This window comes from Protobothrops mucrosquamatus, unplaced genomic scaffold (assembly GCF_001527695.2).
Source record: "Protobothrops mucrosquamatus isolate PMUCROS unplaced genomic scaffold, P.Mucros_1.0 scaffold2194, whole genome shotgun sequence".
Lineage (NCBI taxonomy): Eukaryota > Metazoa > Chordata > Lepidosauria > Squamata > Viperidae > Protobothrops > Protobothrops mucrosquamatus.
This window is the reverse complement of record NW_015388287.1, coordinates 113,581-128,487: the sequence shown is the minus strand read 5'-3', so window position 1 is coordinate 128,487 and position 14,907 is coordinate 113,581. Positions and strand designations below refer to the sequence as shown.

Sequence of the window (14,907 nt, the reverse complement as noted above, 5' to 3'; positions counted from 1 at the left end):
TCTCCACCTACTATAATCATCTGTATGGTTTACATCTAGAAGAGCAGCTGCCTATGACATCAAATCACTGTCAGTATTGCTACAGAAATTCAAAAAAGCCCACTTAGATTTAATGGATGTAGACATTTGGTTTCAACAAATATCCTTCCACACTTTGTTAAATTGTGGAGTTACTTTGTGAATATATTTGTCTAAGTGTGCATGTATGTGTGTGGGTGTATACACCCGCATGCCCCCCCCCAACTGACTCTCAGTATAACAGTGGAAGTTGAACTACAGCTCCATTATGGGAAATCAAGCCTATGATACAGTTTCCATCTATGTACCTTACCCAGAAAGCATGTTTTACACAGATCCATATCATTGCATTGCAAACAGCGGTAACGATGCCACGGAGCAATCTCATCACATCCATCGCATGATATATCCACATGTAACAGGTCACAGTAGCGGGCAATGAACATGTGCATCTAGAAAGAAAGAGTGATAAAACGCTGATGAACAATAAATAACAAAATGGCTAGGGATAGTGGGGGTGTTGTGCTATTTTCCCACCTAGTGAAAACTGGAGAAAAGCACAGGAGCAATCAGATGGAAATGGGAATCCAAGAAGGATGGCATCTTCCAAAACCTGGAAGTAATTTCACTGACAGAGTTGGTTTGAATTTCAAAGGGAAGAAATACATATTATATTTTGTCTGTGTTTTGAATAATTCTATAATAGCTTAACTAATCTCTTTGAAGCTCAACTGAGGCTTGGATACGGAAGGTTCCCAAAGCCACAACAGTAGTCCTCAACATATGATGGTCACTTAGGGACTGTCTGAAGTTACAACAGACCCTCCTCCAAAAACCTACAACCTGGTTTTGAAATTTTGACTACCTCCGTTGTGCTTTGAGCACCTGGCAATAGGTCTGTATTTATGGCTGTTTGCAACATCCTGCAATCACACAACCATGATTTATGTTTCTGCCAGAACCGCAGTTTATGTTTCTGCTGTAAACTGGCATTTACGTCTGGTTTCCAGCAAAAACTGGTCCAGAGCGCCCCCCCCCCAATGGGTTTGCTTAACAACAACTAAGATGGTAAAATTGGCCATGTGATGACTCACTTTATAACTGTTACAACTTATGACCCTAATTGCCAGGCTATTACAGTCATAAGTCGAGGATTAACTGTTCAGATATTACTGAACAGACTCTTCCAGTCCTACTGCTGTCCAAAAGATTTAACATATGTAAGCTACAGCACATCACTCTGTTTTAAAAACGTTTTTATCTGAAAAAAAAAACCCATGTTAACATTTTTATCCTTATGACCTTTCTCTGCTTATCAGGGCTTGCTTGGCTTATCTTGTCACACCAGGTTTCAAAAACTCCTTCCTGGCATTCATCCATCCACTCTGAGTTTTGCTTGTAGTCTACAATTTCTTCTTCTTTGTTGCATTGGCTGAGAACAAAGCATTACATTAAAAACTCATTTAGAACAATGACAAAGCCAGAAAGACCATCTCCAACAAATTTGCATAAGCAAAACTAAAAGAAAGAAGCTGCAGTTTCTGGTTCAGTAATCAGCATTCTCTGTGTTGCTGCTTTTGAAATGTAATGATCTTAGCCTTTAGCATTTTTAGCTAGCATGACCTTTGGGTAGGAAATATATACTGTAGTAACTGAAGTGCAACGTTAACAGCAGGAAATCCAGTTGCAGAGAGAGATTTTTAAAAAAATGTAAGTACAGCTTTAACATATGACAGACAGAAATGTCATCTTAAAATATGCTCTTCATCTTCTCTCTCACAAAAGATGAAATACCTTTAAGATAATATTAACAGAAAACCTAAATATCCAGGCAGAATAGTCTTACCTGCTTCACAATTATTGCTTCACCTTCAATAAAAATATATAATTAAGTATTATCAGTAGAACTTCAATTGCAGCATCCCATATTTAATTAGAAGAGGCACAGTGGCTCAGTGGCTTAAAAGACAGCAGAGAAGGTCTACACTCCAGAGGTTCAAGTCCTACCACCGTGTGATAGAGTGAGCTCCTGTCACTTGCCTCAACTGCTAACCTAGCAGTTTGAAAGCATGTAAACACAAGGAGATAAACAGATACCACTTCAGTGGGAAAGTAATAGCGTTCTGTGTTTGGCCATATGCTTCGTGCTGTGACATGATGTCATGCTGGCCATATGACTATGGAAATGTCTTTGGCCGGCGCTGGTTCAATCAGTTAAAGAAACGGAGATGAGCACCGCCTCCTAAAATCGGCTACGACTAGCAGAATAAAACCCGCAAGGACACCTTCACCTTTTTATATCTAATTAGCAAGAGAAAGAGACAACAGGGGAGAGCAATTGTAGTGGGGGTTTTTTTTCAGCCTAACACTTCCAATCTGTTGGGGCTCAACATTCACAATCATTACTTAGTATGAGCTCGTTTCATGGTTCTGTCCTATTAAGTAAGAGCCCTATTTGCTTCTGTACGCCACTGGAAATGAATGACCTATTAGATGTAAATATAATTACCGGTATATCTGGTAAAAATAATAGTGAAGATGCTCCCAAGCCATCGTAAGTTTTTGACTGCGTCGTAAGTTTTTTTTCTTGACAGTGTTTTAAGAAAGTAATTTGCCCCTACTTATGGAACATTATTTTTAATTTCCCAGTTTTTAAATTTCCCCCAGTTTAAACTTTTATTCCTTTTCAAGAAAAACAAGGGCCAACTTTGCCTAATGCTCAAAACCAACTAAAGTTAGGATTAGACTTGTGCTTCACTGCATGTGAGGTAATGTATACATATGTAGTTGGAAGATGGTTGCATTGCTGTTGCATTTAAATGTTTGCAAATGTTAACCTCCTGGCTGGGGGGGGGGGCACCCAAACAACAAAGCATAGAAAATATAGTCTTATTAACCAATTACCATGCACATCTTTGCACAACATGTAGTTGAGATTTGGGAGGTGTGCGTGTCAACTCATCTGCAGCTATCTGCAACTTATGCACACCCATCAACCCATCTGCAGTGTAGGTATGCATTGATGCCTGCGTGCAGTTGAAGACAAATCTAAATCAAGCTTTAAGCAACAACTACATTATTCTAAATAAAAAACAAAACAAAACCTAAGGCTATAATTCTATTCCCTCTTTGCAGAAAGTGACTAATAGTGAAGTCATAATTTTCACAATATTAGCACGTTCTATATATACCGGTAGTCGTTTAAAGATTTTTACTACCTTTTTAATAACATTTTATTGATTTTCTAATTTTACAATTATTTAAAAAGCAACGTGGTGACTGGGTTAATCAATAGTTCAATAACATACGTAAGTCTTTAGTATAAATCTCAAATTACAACATCAGATATTTCCTCTCTTTTTCCCTTAATATCTACTATCTCATATTAGGCTAATACAGTTATTATTATTATTACGGTATCAACTAAGTAAAAACATCTTTGTTACATTTATCGATCATTTTTAGCTTATACATATTTTAATTGTATTTGGATTCAATCCTTATATACAATCAATGTCCTGTTATTGCTTTTTCCCCAAGCTTTAATTTCCCATCAATATTCAAATTAACATTTGGTATTTATAATGAATACCTTTTTAATGAACAGCCTTCAAAGCGGTTGTGGAAAATATCCGTGTACAAAAGATATTCTTAAATTATTTCACTGACTTCTCTTTTTAATATCACATGTTTTTCTGACTTACCAAATTATCTTGTCATGTGTACTTATGTTCTCTTGTGACATGGTGAGGAGGAGACGTGGCAGTTGAATATCAATGAAGAAGGAAAGATCGTTTGCCTCCCAGCCCATATCCAAAAAGTGAAGGAGACATGTCTGCACACAGGACAAGGCAGGCAGTAATGATCTAAACAAATAATAATCTAATGAAATTGAGTGCTGCTATTCAAGGCATCCTGCTTATATAATATATAATTTAACTACCAGGAAGATTGTGTAATAGCTGCCAACTAAGATGACTTTACATGGCAATCAGACACATTAATCAAGGAGAAGAACCTAAATTTTGGAGCATAGGAACAGCCAGAAGCTGGCAGGCGAACATTATGAAAACTATTCTGTTTTTCCAACTAACCAGATGTACGAAAATGGGACTCTTTCACTTGTCAAATGGAGCGACGTTTATGATTTGGTTGATAATAGCCTCTTCCCATTTAGTGTCATCTAGTTATATTCAGAATACAGCTTTCATTCTTCCTATGCCAAGGTAATGATAACTCGCCATCTCCATTAGTGGAACAGTTGTACTCAGTTATATCAGTAAGGGTATACTAAAAATGAAATGTCACCTAATGGCTATTAACATTAAAAATTCCTGAATCTTACTCCACATATTGATACATTTCTAACAATAAATTGAAATCCAACACAGAAACAAATAAGAGACCATTGCATGGAAGTCAGCAAACTTTTACACACTTATATTGACTATAACCACTCATTCTGCCTAAGGTTTGATTAGTCAAATTTAATGTGAAATGAAAATGTGCCACTGTCTGTCTGAAATGTACCAGGTTTGGTTTTAGTTTAATAGCTTTTTATTTCTTCAGAAAGATAAAACAAGACTTGCTTATCTCTTTCAGTCTGTGTAATTCTTAGCATCACTAAATTAATATAATTATTAAATATATCACTAAATCAGCTGTATATGATATATAAACTGATCTAGATGTTAACTGAATTGTGGGAAAACCAAACTTCCCTTAGTTAAGACCTACTGTTATCCTGGCAATGTAGGTTTTTAAAAAGGACACTGAATTTTCAGGATCTCCCTTTTTAGAAGAAAGTTTAATTTGAGAGACCAAGAAAGTCCAGCTAATTTTTGTATAACTCACTGACTGGAATAATAGTTTCTATGAATAACATAATCAAGACATATAGATGTCTATCCCTGTGAATCAGCAGACTGACATTAACTCAAACATTTTTTTTCAGAGAAAACAGCATTCAACCTAGCAAAATCTGAATATAACAATGAAATAATCTCAGCGAAACGGATCCCTTCCTTCTCATCCACTACAAACAATACATGGTGATTATTTATAATATTTTTATGGTATTCATTCCTGGTAACTCTGAGAGGCTAACAATCAGATACACCAATAAAATCCATATAAAAATAATATCTCAAATGTTTCAGAAAAATATATGTATGTATGTATACAAAATGAGCAAATAACAGTTTATAAACTCTCCATCATAGAAGGACCATTGGCTACCAAGAAGATCCATTACCAAGATAAGCAATAAGATTAAAGAGTAATTTAGCATGCTTTATGAATAAGGCTCATACTTGTCACTGTAGTTGTTAAATCCTTTCAAAGCATTGACCAAGAAGTGAAGCAGCTGGTAGAAAGATTCCCGAATTTCTCGGTGTAATTCAGCTCCACACCCTTCTAAGTGTCCAAAATAGCTGGAAACAAGCAAAAAAAAAACAACCCCAACAACATAAGGCTGGCTGATGAACTACATCATAAATCCTTCACTGATATCTACTTTACATCTATATATATATATGGGATGTGGGGATAGGACATTCCATGGATAAGTGGACATTCCAAAACACACGTCCAATTATTTATGGTCTAAGTCAGTGATGGTGAACCTTTTAGAGGCCCAGTGCCTAAACTGCAACCCAAAACCCACTTATTTATCACCGGGTGCCGGGTGGGCGTGGCCGCGGTGGTCATGGCAGACTGGGTGGGCGGGGCCAGGGCGGCAGGGGCCAGTCCCTCGCCATCTCCGGGGCACACCACGCGTGCCCACAGAGAGGGCTCTGAGTGCCGCCTCTGGCACACGTGTCATAGGTTCGCCACCACTGGTCTAAGTTGATCAAATGTCAGGGAAATGGTTTTCATCATGTCTTACTTTGTGAAGTCTTTCTGGCAAGCTAAAAGTTCCAGCAGGAAAATGATGCAAGGTGGAACAAAACAGTGAGGTTGGCCGAGGGATTTTAGGCACTGGAGGATCATCTTTAGCACTTCCAAAATATTTTTGGCTTGAGTCTTCCTCAAAGCAAGGACTTTCACGACACTGGGGATAAAACACAAATCCAAATGAGATGACAGAATATCACCACCATCATAATTATTTATTTATTTATTTATTTATTTATTTATTTATTTATTTATTTATTTAACAGGATTTATATGCCGCCCTTCTCCCCATGGGACTCAGGGCGGCTCACAGCGTATTAAAACATCATACAAAAAATTTCCCCTACTAAAAACCAATTAAAACCCAAATATTGGTAGCTGTGGCTCTTTAAAATCGTTAAAAATTGTCCCTATTTNAGGTTAAGAGATCCGGAATCGTCCGGATCTCGGGGGGTAGTTCGTTCCAGAGGGTGGGGGCACCCACAGAGAAGGCCCTCCCCCTGGGGGTCGCCAGCCGACATTGCTTGGCCGACGGCACCCTGAGGAGGCCCGCTCTGTGGGAGCGTACCGGCCTGTGGGAGGGAGTCTGCGGCAGAAGGCGGTCTCGGAGATAGCCTTAGGATAAGGTCCCCATGAAGTCATAGAGCAAAATGGACATTGCCAACCAATTTGGAGTACTTGGGTATGGTTAGGAGGGCACTTACTTTTCTAGGCTGCCTTATCTATATTTCCTTGTAAAATACATGGGAAAATGCCATTGGAGGAAAATTCCACTTAGGGTTAGGCTTAGGTCCCCATTAGGTCATATAGCAAAATGGAAATTGGCAAAAAATTGGGAGTACCTCAGTATGAATAGGAGAGCACTTACTTTTCAAGGCTTCCCTATCTATGTTTCCTGGTGAAATACATGGGGAAAATGCCATTGGAGAAAAATTCCACTTAGGGTTAGGGTTAGGTCACCATGAGGTCATTGAGCAAAATTGATATCGGCAACAAATTCGGAGTACCTGGGTACGGTTAGGAGGAAACTACATTTTGTAGGCTGCCTTCTCTATCTTTCCTAGTAAAATACATGGGAAAATCCCATTGAAGGAAAATTCCACTTAGGGTTAGGGTTAGGTACCCATGAAGTCATAGAGCAAAATGGACATTGCCAACCAATTCAGAGTGCTTGGGTATGGCTAGGAGGGCACTTACTTTTCTAGGCTGCCCTATGTATGTTTCCTGGTAAAATACATGGGAAAATCCAATTGGAGGAATAATCCACTTAGGGTTAGGGTTAGGTCCCCATGAAGTCATAGAGCAAAATGGACATTGACAACAAATTCGGAGTGCTTGGGTATGGTTAGGAGGGCACTTACTTTTCTACGCTGCCGTATCTATATTTCCTGGTAAAATACATGGGAAAATGCCATTGGAGGAAAATTCCACTTAGGGTTAGGGTTAGGTCCCCATGAAGTCATAGAGCAAAATGGACATTGCCAACCAATTCAGAGTGCTTGGGTATGGTTAGGAGAGCACTTACTTTTCTAGGCTGCCTATCTATATTTCCTGTTAAATACATGGGAAAATCCTATTGCTGGAAAATTCCACTTAGGGTTAGGGTTAGGACACTGTGAACTCATAGAGCAAAATAGACATCGCCAACAAATTTGGACTTCCTCGGTATGGTTAGGAGGGCACAAACCTTTCTAGGCTGCCCTATCTATGTTTCCTGGTAAAATACATAGGAAAATCAGATTGGAGGAAAATTCAACTTAGGGTTAGGATAAGGTCCCCATGAAGTCATAGAGCAAAATGGACATTGCCAACCAATTCGGAGTACTTGGGTATGGTTAGGAGGCCACTTACTTTTCTAGGCTGCCTTATCTATATTTCCTTGTAAAATACATGGGAAAATGCCATTGGAGGAAAATTCCACTTAGGGTTAGGCTTAGGTCCCCATGAGGTCATAGAGCAAAATGGAAATTGGCAAAAAATTGGGACTACCTCAGTATGAATAGGAGAGCACTTACTTTTCAAGGCTTCCCTATCTATGTTTCCTGGTAAAATACATGGGAAAATGCCATTGCAGAAAAATTCCACTTAGGGTTAGGGTTAGAACATTGCAAACTGATAGAGTAAAATGGACATCGCCAACATATTTGGAGTATCTCGGTATGGTTAGGAGGGCACAAACATTTCTAGGCTGCCCTATCTATGTTTCCAGGTAAAATACATAGGAAAATCAGATTGGAGGAAAATTCAACTTAGGGTTAAGGTTTAGTCACCTTGAAGTCATAGAGCAAAATGGACTTCGCCAACAAATTCGGAGTGCTTGGGTATGGTTAGGAGGGCACTTACTTTTATATGCTGCGCTATCTATATTTCCTGGTAAAATACATGGGAAAATCCCATTGGAGGAAAATTCCACTTACGGTTAGGGTTAGGTCACCATGAAGTCATAGAGCAAAATGGACATTGCCAACCAATTCGGAGTGCTTGGGTATGTTTAGGAGGGCACTTACTTTTCTAGGCTGCCCTATCTATGTTTCCTGGTAAAATATATGGGAAAATCCCATTGGAGGAAAATTCCACTTAGGGTTAGGGTTAGGTCACCATGAACTCGGAGAGCAAAATGGACATCACCATCAAATTCTGAGTGCTTGCGTATGGTTAGGAGGGCACTCACTTTTCTAGGGTGCCCTATCTATGTTTCCTGGTAAAATACATGGGGAAATCCCATTGGAGGAAAATTCCAATTAGGGTTAGTGTTAGGTCCCCATGAAGTCATAGAGCAAAATGGACATCGCCAACAAATTCAGAGTTCTTGGCTATGGTTAGGGGGAGAAAGAAAGCAAGAAAGCAAGAAAGCAAGAAAGCAAGAAAGAAAGAAAGAAAGAAAGAAAGAAAGAAAGAAAGAAAGAAAGAAAGAAAGAAAGAAAGAAAGAAAGAAAGAAAGAAAGATAGATCGTTTTCCCTGGATACTTGGGATGGGGCAACCTGGCACCATGGTTAAGCCCTAACCAACTACCAAGTGTACTGAATACCCATTGCAGTTTGGGTATTGAGTATATTGTACTAGGTTCCTTGCAGACTGGAGCAGTTCTATTAAAAATAGAAAGGGAGGATTTCCAAGTTTACAGATAAATATCCCATTCACAAAAGGTTTTTTCNTTGGAAGGGTTGAGTCTGAGTCTGTTCCTTCCCATCCAGACCCGTACGGCCTCCAGGCAACGGGCCATCACGTCAAGGGCATCGTTGGGGTGACCCGGGGTGGAGATGTACAGCTGAGTATCATCAGCGTACTGATGGAACTCCACCCCAAAGCCTCGAATGATCTCACCCAGCGGCTTCACATAAATATTGAACAATAATAATTAGATGTTGGATGCATCAGATTACATGGAACCAAATTCAGAATTAGTAGAATCTTGGCAGGGAAAAAGTTACAAGTCTTGCTCAAGTTGTGGATTAAACTTCAGATAAAACAGATAATGTCTTTCCTCCAAATTAGCATAGGATAGCATGGCATGAATTGCTGATCCTGGAGCACCTGAATGGTTGCCTTCCACTATCCTGTCAAGTCTCAAGTCCTGAGGAGCCAGTTAGAACCACTATCGTTTTCACAACAATGTTCTTTCCCTTGCATTATTGGAAACATAGCTTTCAGTTTGCTTGCCATACTTCAGAGATCAACACTAGCTAAAGCAATCAAAAGAAAATGCTATTTCTGTTGCCTTATGCAATTTCAAAGAGAAGTTCAAGCTCTATATTTGCTTTGTTCTGACATTAATTCAGGTTGTTGTTGAACTTTCAAAGTTAATTGCCTAATTTCTTTTCTGTAGAGTAATCCACTCTATATCTGCTCTAAAACTATAAACTGAAACAAGTATTCTCTTTACTAAAACAGGGACTATTTTGCTCTGTTTAAGTACTGAAATAACTATGAAAATATATTTCCTTGCATTTGCTCCATTCCTGTTTAATATCTGAGGTTTGTTTGCAGTTTTTCTTGACTATAACTTACAGGGTTAAACAACTTATCCACTCCTGGAACCCTAAAGCAGAAAATACTATCAGCCCTATACACAGATTTGCATCCAGGGGACAATGTGGCTTACCTTTCATGAGAAAGAGATTGATTTTTAATGAAATCCAAGATGTCTTTCAAGATGGGATATTTCTCCTTTATGCTGGGTGCAGGTTTAGATTCTTCCATTGAACGGAAGGAGAGGAGTCGTAGCCGTCCACGGCTGAATGGAGGCTTGCGGGTCGGGGTAGAAGGGGGGGACAAGGTTTCTTCTGGCTCTGAGTTTTTTTCCAGGGAACTATTTTGGGATGCTGAAGCCAGTTCCCTCTGTGGGGAATCGGGCACTTGTTTTTTCTTGAGTTCAGAGTTTTGACCTCCCTCAGGGAAAGGAAAACCAGTTGCTTCACAAGCAGGTGATAGATGTGAGGCTTGGAAATCTGCTTCTACTACAGAACTTGTCCTATGGCGTTTACCATTAAGGACTTGCCCAGGGTCCTCCAGATGATCAGAGTTAAGGCCTTCAGTCTTGGGCCGTACAGGCAAAAAATTCAGCAACAGAAGACTTTTCTGGATACACTGCTGTGCTACAATGGAAGGCAATATACGTTTTGTTAAGAATAGCACAAGCAACACTCTGCACCCCAGATTCTCAGACCATTCTTGAGGTTTTTATTTAGAAAACTGGAACACCCACCTTTGGAATACAGCATTTCCAAGTGAGTGAGTGAGTGAGTGAAGCAGACTATAAAAAAGCAATACAAATTTCACACAAATTAAAGTAGCTATTACTGTAGAATAATGCCTTGGGTTCTTCTGCAAATCTCAGGGTTAGCCTTAAGCACATCAGTGCACTATTTTGTCAATCCAGGCAATGGCAAACTGAGGCTGGTTGTTGCAATTCAAACACAGTCCCAGTTGGTAACAAGACCCTGAGACTACTGGGAGACAGAAAAGCCAGTCATCAAATGTGTCAGGCATTTCTAGAAAAGCAGAAGGTCTTAGCAATCTTCTGTGGCTGTAGCATGCTTCCTTACTGGCCTAAGAGGAACGTAACTAAACTGAAATCTTTTTACTTGCTAATGAACCTAATTCAAGGTGCTAGTAGCTGTTAAAACCCTGAATTGTTTAGAGTTCAAATATCTGAAGGAGTATCTCATGCATGAAGATCAGAGAAAAGCTTTCTCACTGCCTCTTTCTAGGTTGATCTATTATTTTCAAACAAGAGACACTTCTGCTGCCCTGATTTTGGAATGTCCCTTTAAAACTTGTTCAGGATTCTTAAAAATACACAACAAAACATTTTTATTCTTGCTGTATGTGGATGCATTTTAAATGATTTAATTTTAAGTTTCTGGATTATGTTTAGTTTTTAGGTTGTATTATTGGGCTGACTTCTGGTGGAAAAAATGGCAGTTTAACCATTTTCAAAGGGAGATGGTGTTCCAAACTGTTTTGCCACCAGTTATATTTAGGAATGCTTTTTCTCCCTCTGGAAATAAGGAGGAAACCTGAAATCAACACATCTGTCCTCTGGACTGTCATTCCTCACAAGAAAGTCACAGAAATTTAGATTTTCTCAATCAGCTAGTGAAGCGAGCAATAGGGAGAGAGGGTCTTCCCTTAAGTTCACACCCCAATTTGTGGACTCTAGAACCTACATTTCTCATTTCTAATGAAATTTTTGGATTATAATTTGTTATTCAGTTAAAGAGAGACTTTCTACCAATACAGATAAGTGTTTCTCTTTGGTGATTCTTTGTCATTTCTGTGATTATAATATTCAGAAATGTCTGTGAATATTTTTGGCTAATTTTTACTGGATCTTTGCTGATTAATAAGGACAGGTGGAGAAATGGGTTTATAGAAAAGGGAGCAAAGTACAGAATGAAGAGTTATCTGGTTGCATTTTAAGAAGGAGTGGTAAGTTATTAATGAAGCCATTTTTTATTTTTTTGTGTGAGAAAGACAAATGTTCTTCAAAAGGTCCTTTGGAGAATGGACATATGATTAATAACTAATAGGATTGCAAAAAGAGGCAAGCGCAGAAAGAGACTTACCAAGACATTCTGGGTTTACCTCGCTCATCTCACCAGCCTGCTGCTCCTCCCCATTACTTCTCTGGCCCATGAGGAACTTCTGCTTCATTTCCAGCTGCAGAAAAGAGAGTTTAAAAAAGAATGAAAGAATTTCATATTTGCCTTTCTCAGATGACATCTCCACAAAGACATTTCCTCACAATGAGTGGAAATCAACAGATCAATGGAATGGTATTATAAGTTCACATCTTAAAAGAAAAACCTAGAAAAATATAAGAATGGCCAGTTTATAGACAGGATACTACTAACAGACCTAAGTTTGAAAATGATCAGTTCAGATTTCGGCAAAGCACTTGGTCTTTGGAAATCAGATTGCATCAGGAAGTATATGACCCTTAGCAGAGTGAATGAGTTAACAATACAATTTCCATGTCATTTCTTGCATCAGTAAGGATACCAGTAGCTCATCAAGAAAACCAATGGATAAGTGAAATATAGGCTTTTCTCAGGTTCATTTAAGTGGATTTCTTCTTCTGGGAAGTTAGTATACTTGGAGGGACAGCTCCCACTAAACCTGCTCCCTGACATGTAGAGCAGCAATCCTCAACCTTTCTGGCTCCACGGAATGGAAGCGGTGGTGGTGGTGGGGAGAGGGTGTGATTTCGCACATGCACACACCATTTATACAGAGCATCATGCACTCACGTGCTTGCCTACTGCTTGCGCGGTCCAGTTCCCAATGGGCTGCGAACTGGTAACCAGGCTGCGGACTGGGGATTGGGGATCCCTGATGTCGAGTAGCAAAATTTTATGCTATTTTTTAAATGAAAGGATATTTGGGAGCCATGAGAAATGAATTTTGCAGGATTAATCGCCCCATAAAAGAAAAGTTGATTAATGCTACTAAAAGAGATACTCAAGCATTTAAGCAATATCTGACCGATTCTGAACAGCTCTGAACCAGATCCACTTTGTGACTCACTTAGTAAATGAGGAATATATGATAACAATTAGCAGCCAGCCCTCTTACCATCCATATTCTGATCCCATCTGCCAGCAAATATACTTGTGCAAATTCTTCACTTAAAGGAGTTTTGCCACCACTATTCACTGCAAGGACAAAAAGATGGAGATAAGAAGACAGATCTTTTTAGCCTAAATCAGTCAAAGAACAAGGCACATCCTTCATACAAAGTGCAAAATCTTTCTAGATCTTTCTTAAAGTGGCAAAGCTTTGCTGAGGAGAAAATAGTGAACTGACCTTTCTACCACACCCAGAATTCCCAACCATCTTGGCCTATGACTTTACAGTATTTCAGAAATATATGTCTTCCCCTTTCATTTGAGCTGTTTAATTACTTACGTATATCAAGAATCAGAATGATATGTTACAACCCAACACCCGTTTTCCCTCTAAGAAGACAAGGACAACTAGGACCCAAGGTAACGAAGTGTCTATCATCTTTTGAGGTAGAAGAATCACAAAGAAACCTCGCAAATGCACCCAAATTAAATATGATACTCTATTATGGTGTCTTGAAAATTAAACATATCTCAAAACATTCACCGGAGAATGTTCAAAATAGTGATTTCCTATATTAAGCTTTCTAGGAAAAATTAACTTTGTACTACTCCTTCCCTGCCGATAATATTACTGATTCCTGAAGCCATATGTTGAATGTTCACTGTCATCCAGCATGTGGAGGACACCTGGTCACAGAAGACTGCTATGTAATATGAGCAGCAGTCTTTGTTATAAGTATATATTCACTAATGTAGAAGTTACCATATTTTTGCAGCTTCCCATACAAATCTGGAGAGAGATACACCAAAGCAGCAAATGTAGACTGGACAGCTTGATCGATAGTGGAACCAGCAACTATATCTGTCTTTGGGGCCTGTTTATTACATGCCTGTAAGAGTCCTTTGAAAAGTTCAGAATTTGGCCCACAGAACTCCTGGGTGGGGTCTGACTTTGAGAACTCAAGGAGAAAATTATGGCAGCAGTTGGCATCTGAGTTGATTGCCTAAAAAAGAACATCAGAAGAGATATAGGGATTAATTTCTACTTCAACCCAACTCAAAGTCCCTAATGATTAATTCTATAAGCATTATAAGATCCAATCTCAATATGAACATTAAAACAAATGTCATAAAAACTTTTAATTAGATTGAATAAAAACGTATCTTAGATGTAGTTAAAAATAATTTTAAATAAGAAATTCAAAAAAAGAAGCTATCCTATTTAGATAAAAAACTGGACCATTATTTCTAAAAATCTGGGGATCCATTTTCTAGTTTCCTAACTGAAAAGGAATTAGAAAAAGAAAGCTACAGACTTATATCCTGGTTATGGGGTCTGCTGATGGTTGGCTTTACCATGAGAAGGAAAAATCAGCAAACTAGCTAAGATTTCAAGTAGGTTATTCAAGTATCAGTAACAATGCCACAATTTATTACAGGAAATAAAACACTGAGAGATAAATCTGTATGATCTTAACGCTCTTTGTGTTATGGGTTTCCAATTTCTTATAAAAATCACATATTTTTAAAATTCTTTTTGAAAAGTAAATACTGTAGGAATAAATCCTTGGTTTGAGCTATAGTCCAGCACTCTGCTGTAGTAGCCTAAGTATTCCAGACAAGGAAGTAAAAGAATGTCCACGACAACAAAGATTACATGACAACTGAACAGGAACTTTGAAGAAATTCTAAAATTAGGGTAGAAAAAAAGAGGAGAATCCTCCCACTGCCATGCATGAAATCTAGCCTAATTATAGCTGCTCCCAGACAGATGTTAAACATGCTTTTAATCCAAACTCTATCTGATCCCATCCTTAGTCTTGATCACTTGTTTCTGATACAAAATGTGATAAATTGTGGCATAGCATTCCAGTCCCTGAATGATGTACTGTAACACCTGTCAGAAAAGAAGAGGGGAAAAAA

General features: G+C 38.7%; 1 protein-coding gene across 1 annotated transcript in view; it reads right to left on the bottom strand.

The window, feature by feature from the left end:
• ZZEF1 (zinc finger ZZ-type and EF-hand domain containing 1) overlaps window positions 1-14,907 on the bottom strand; it is a 71,776-nt gene that overhangs the window by 24,867 nt on the left and 32,002 nt on the right. Inside the window, 9 exon segments of the mRNA XM_015824304.2 lie at window positions 332-470; window positions 1,321-1,450; window positions 3,723-3,884; window positions 5,331-5,450; window positions 5,906-6,070; window positions 10,017-10,509; window positions 11,983-12,076; window positions 12,992-13,071; window positions 13,748-13,988. Of these exon segments, the coding sequence (XP_015679790.2) occupies window positions 332-470; window positions 1,321-1,450; window positions 3,723-3,884; window positions 5,331-5,450; window positions 5,906-6,070; window positions 10,017-10,509; window positions 11,983-12,076; window positions 12,992-13,071; window positions 13,748-13,988 (1,624 nt within the window).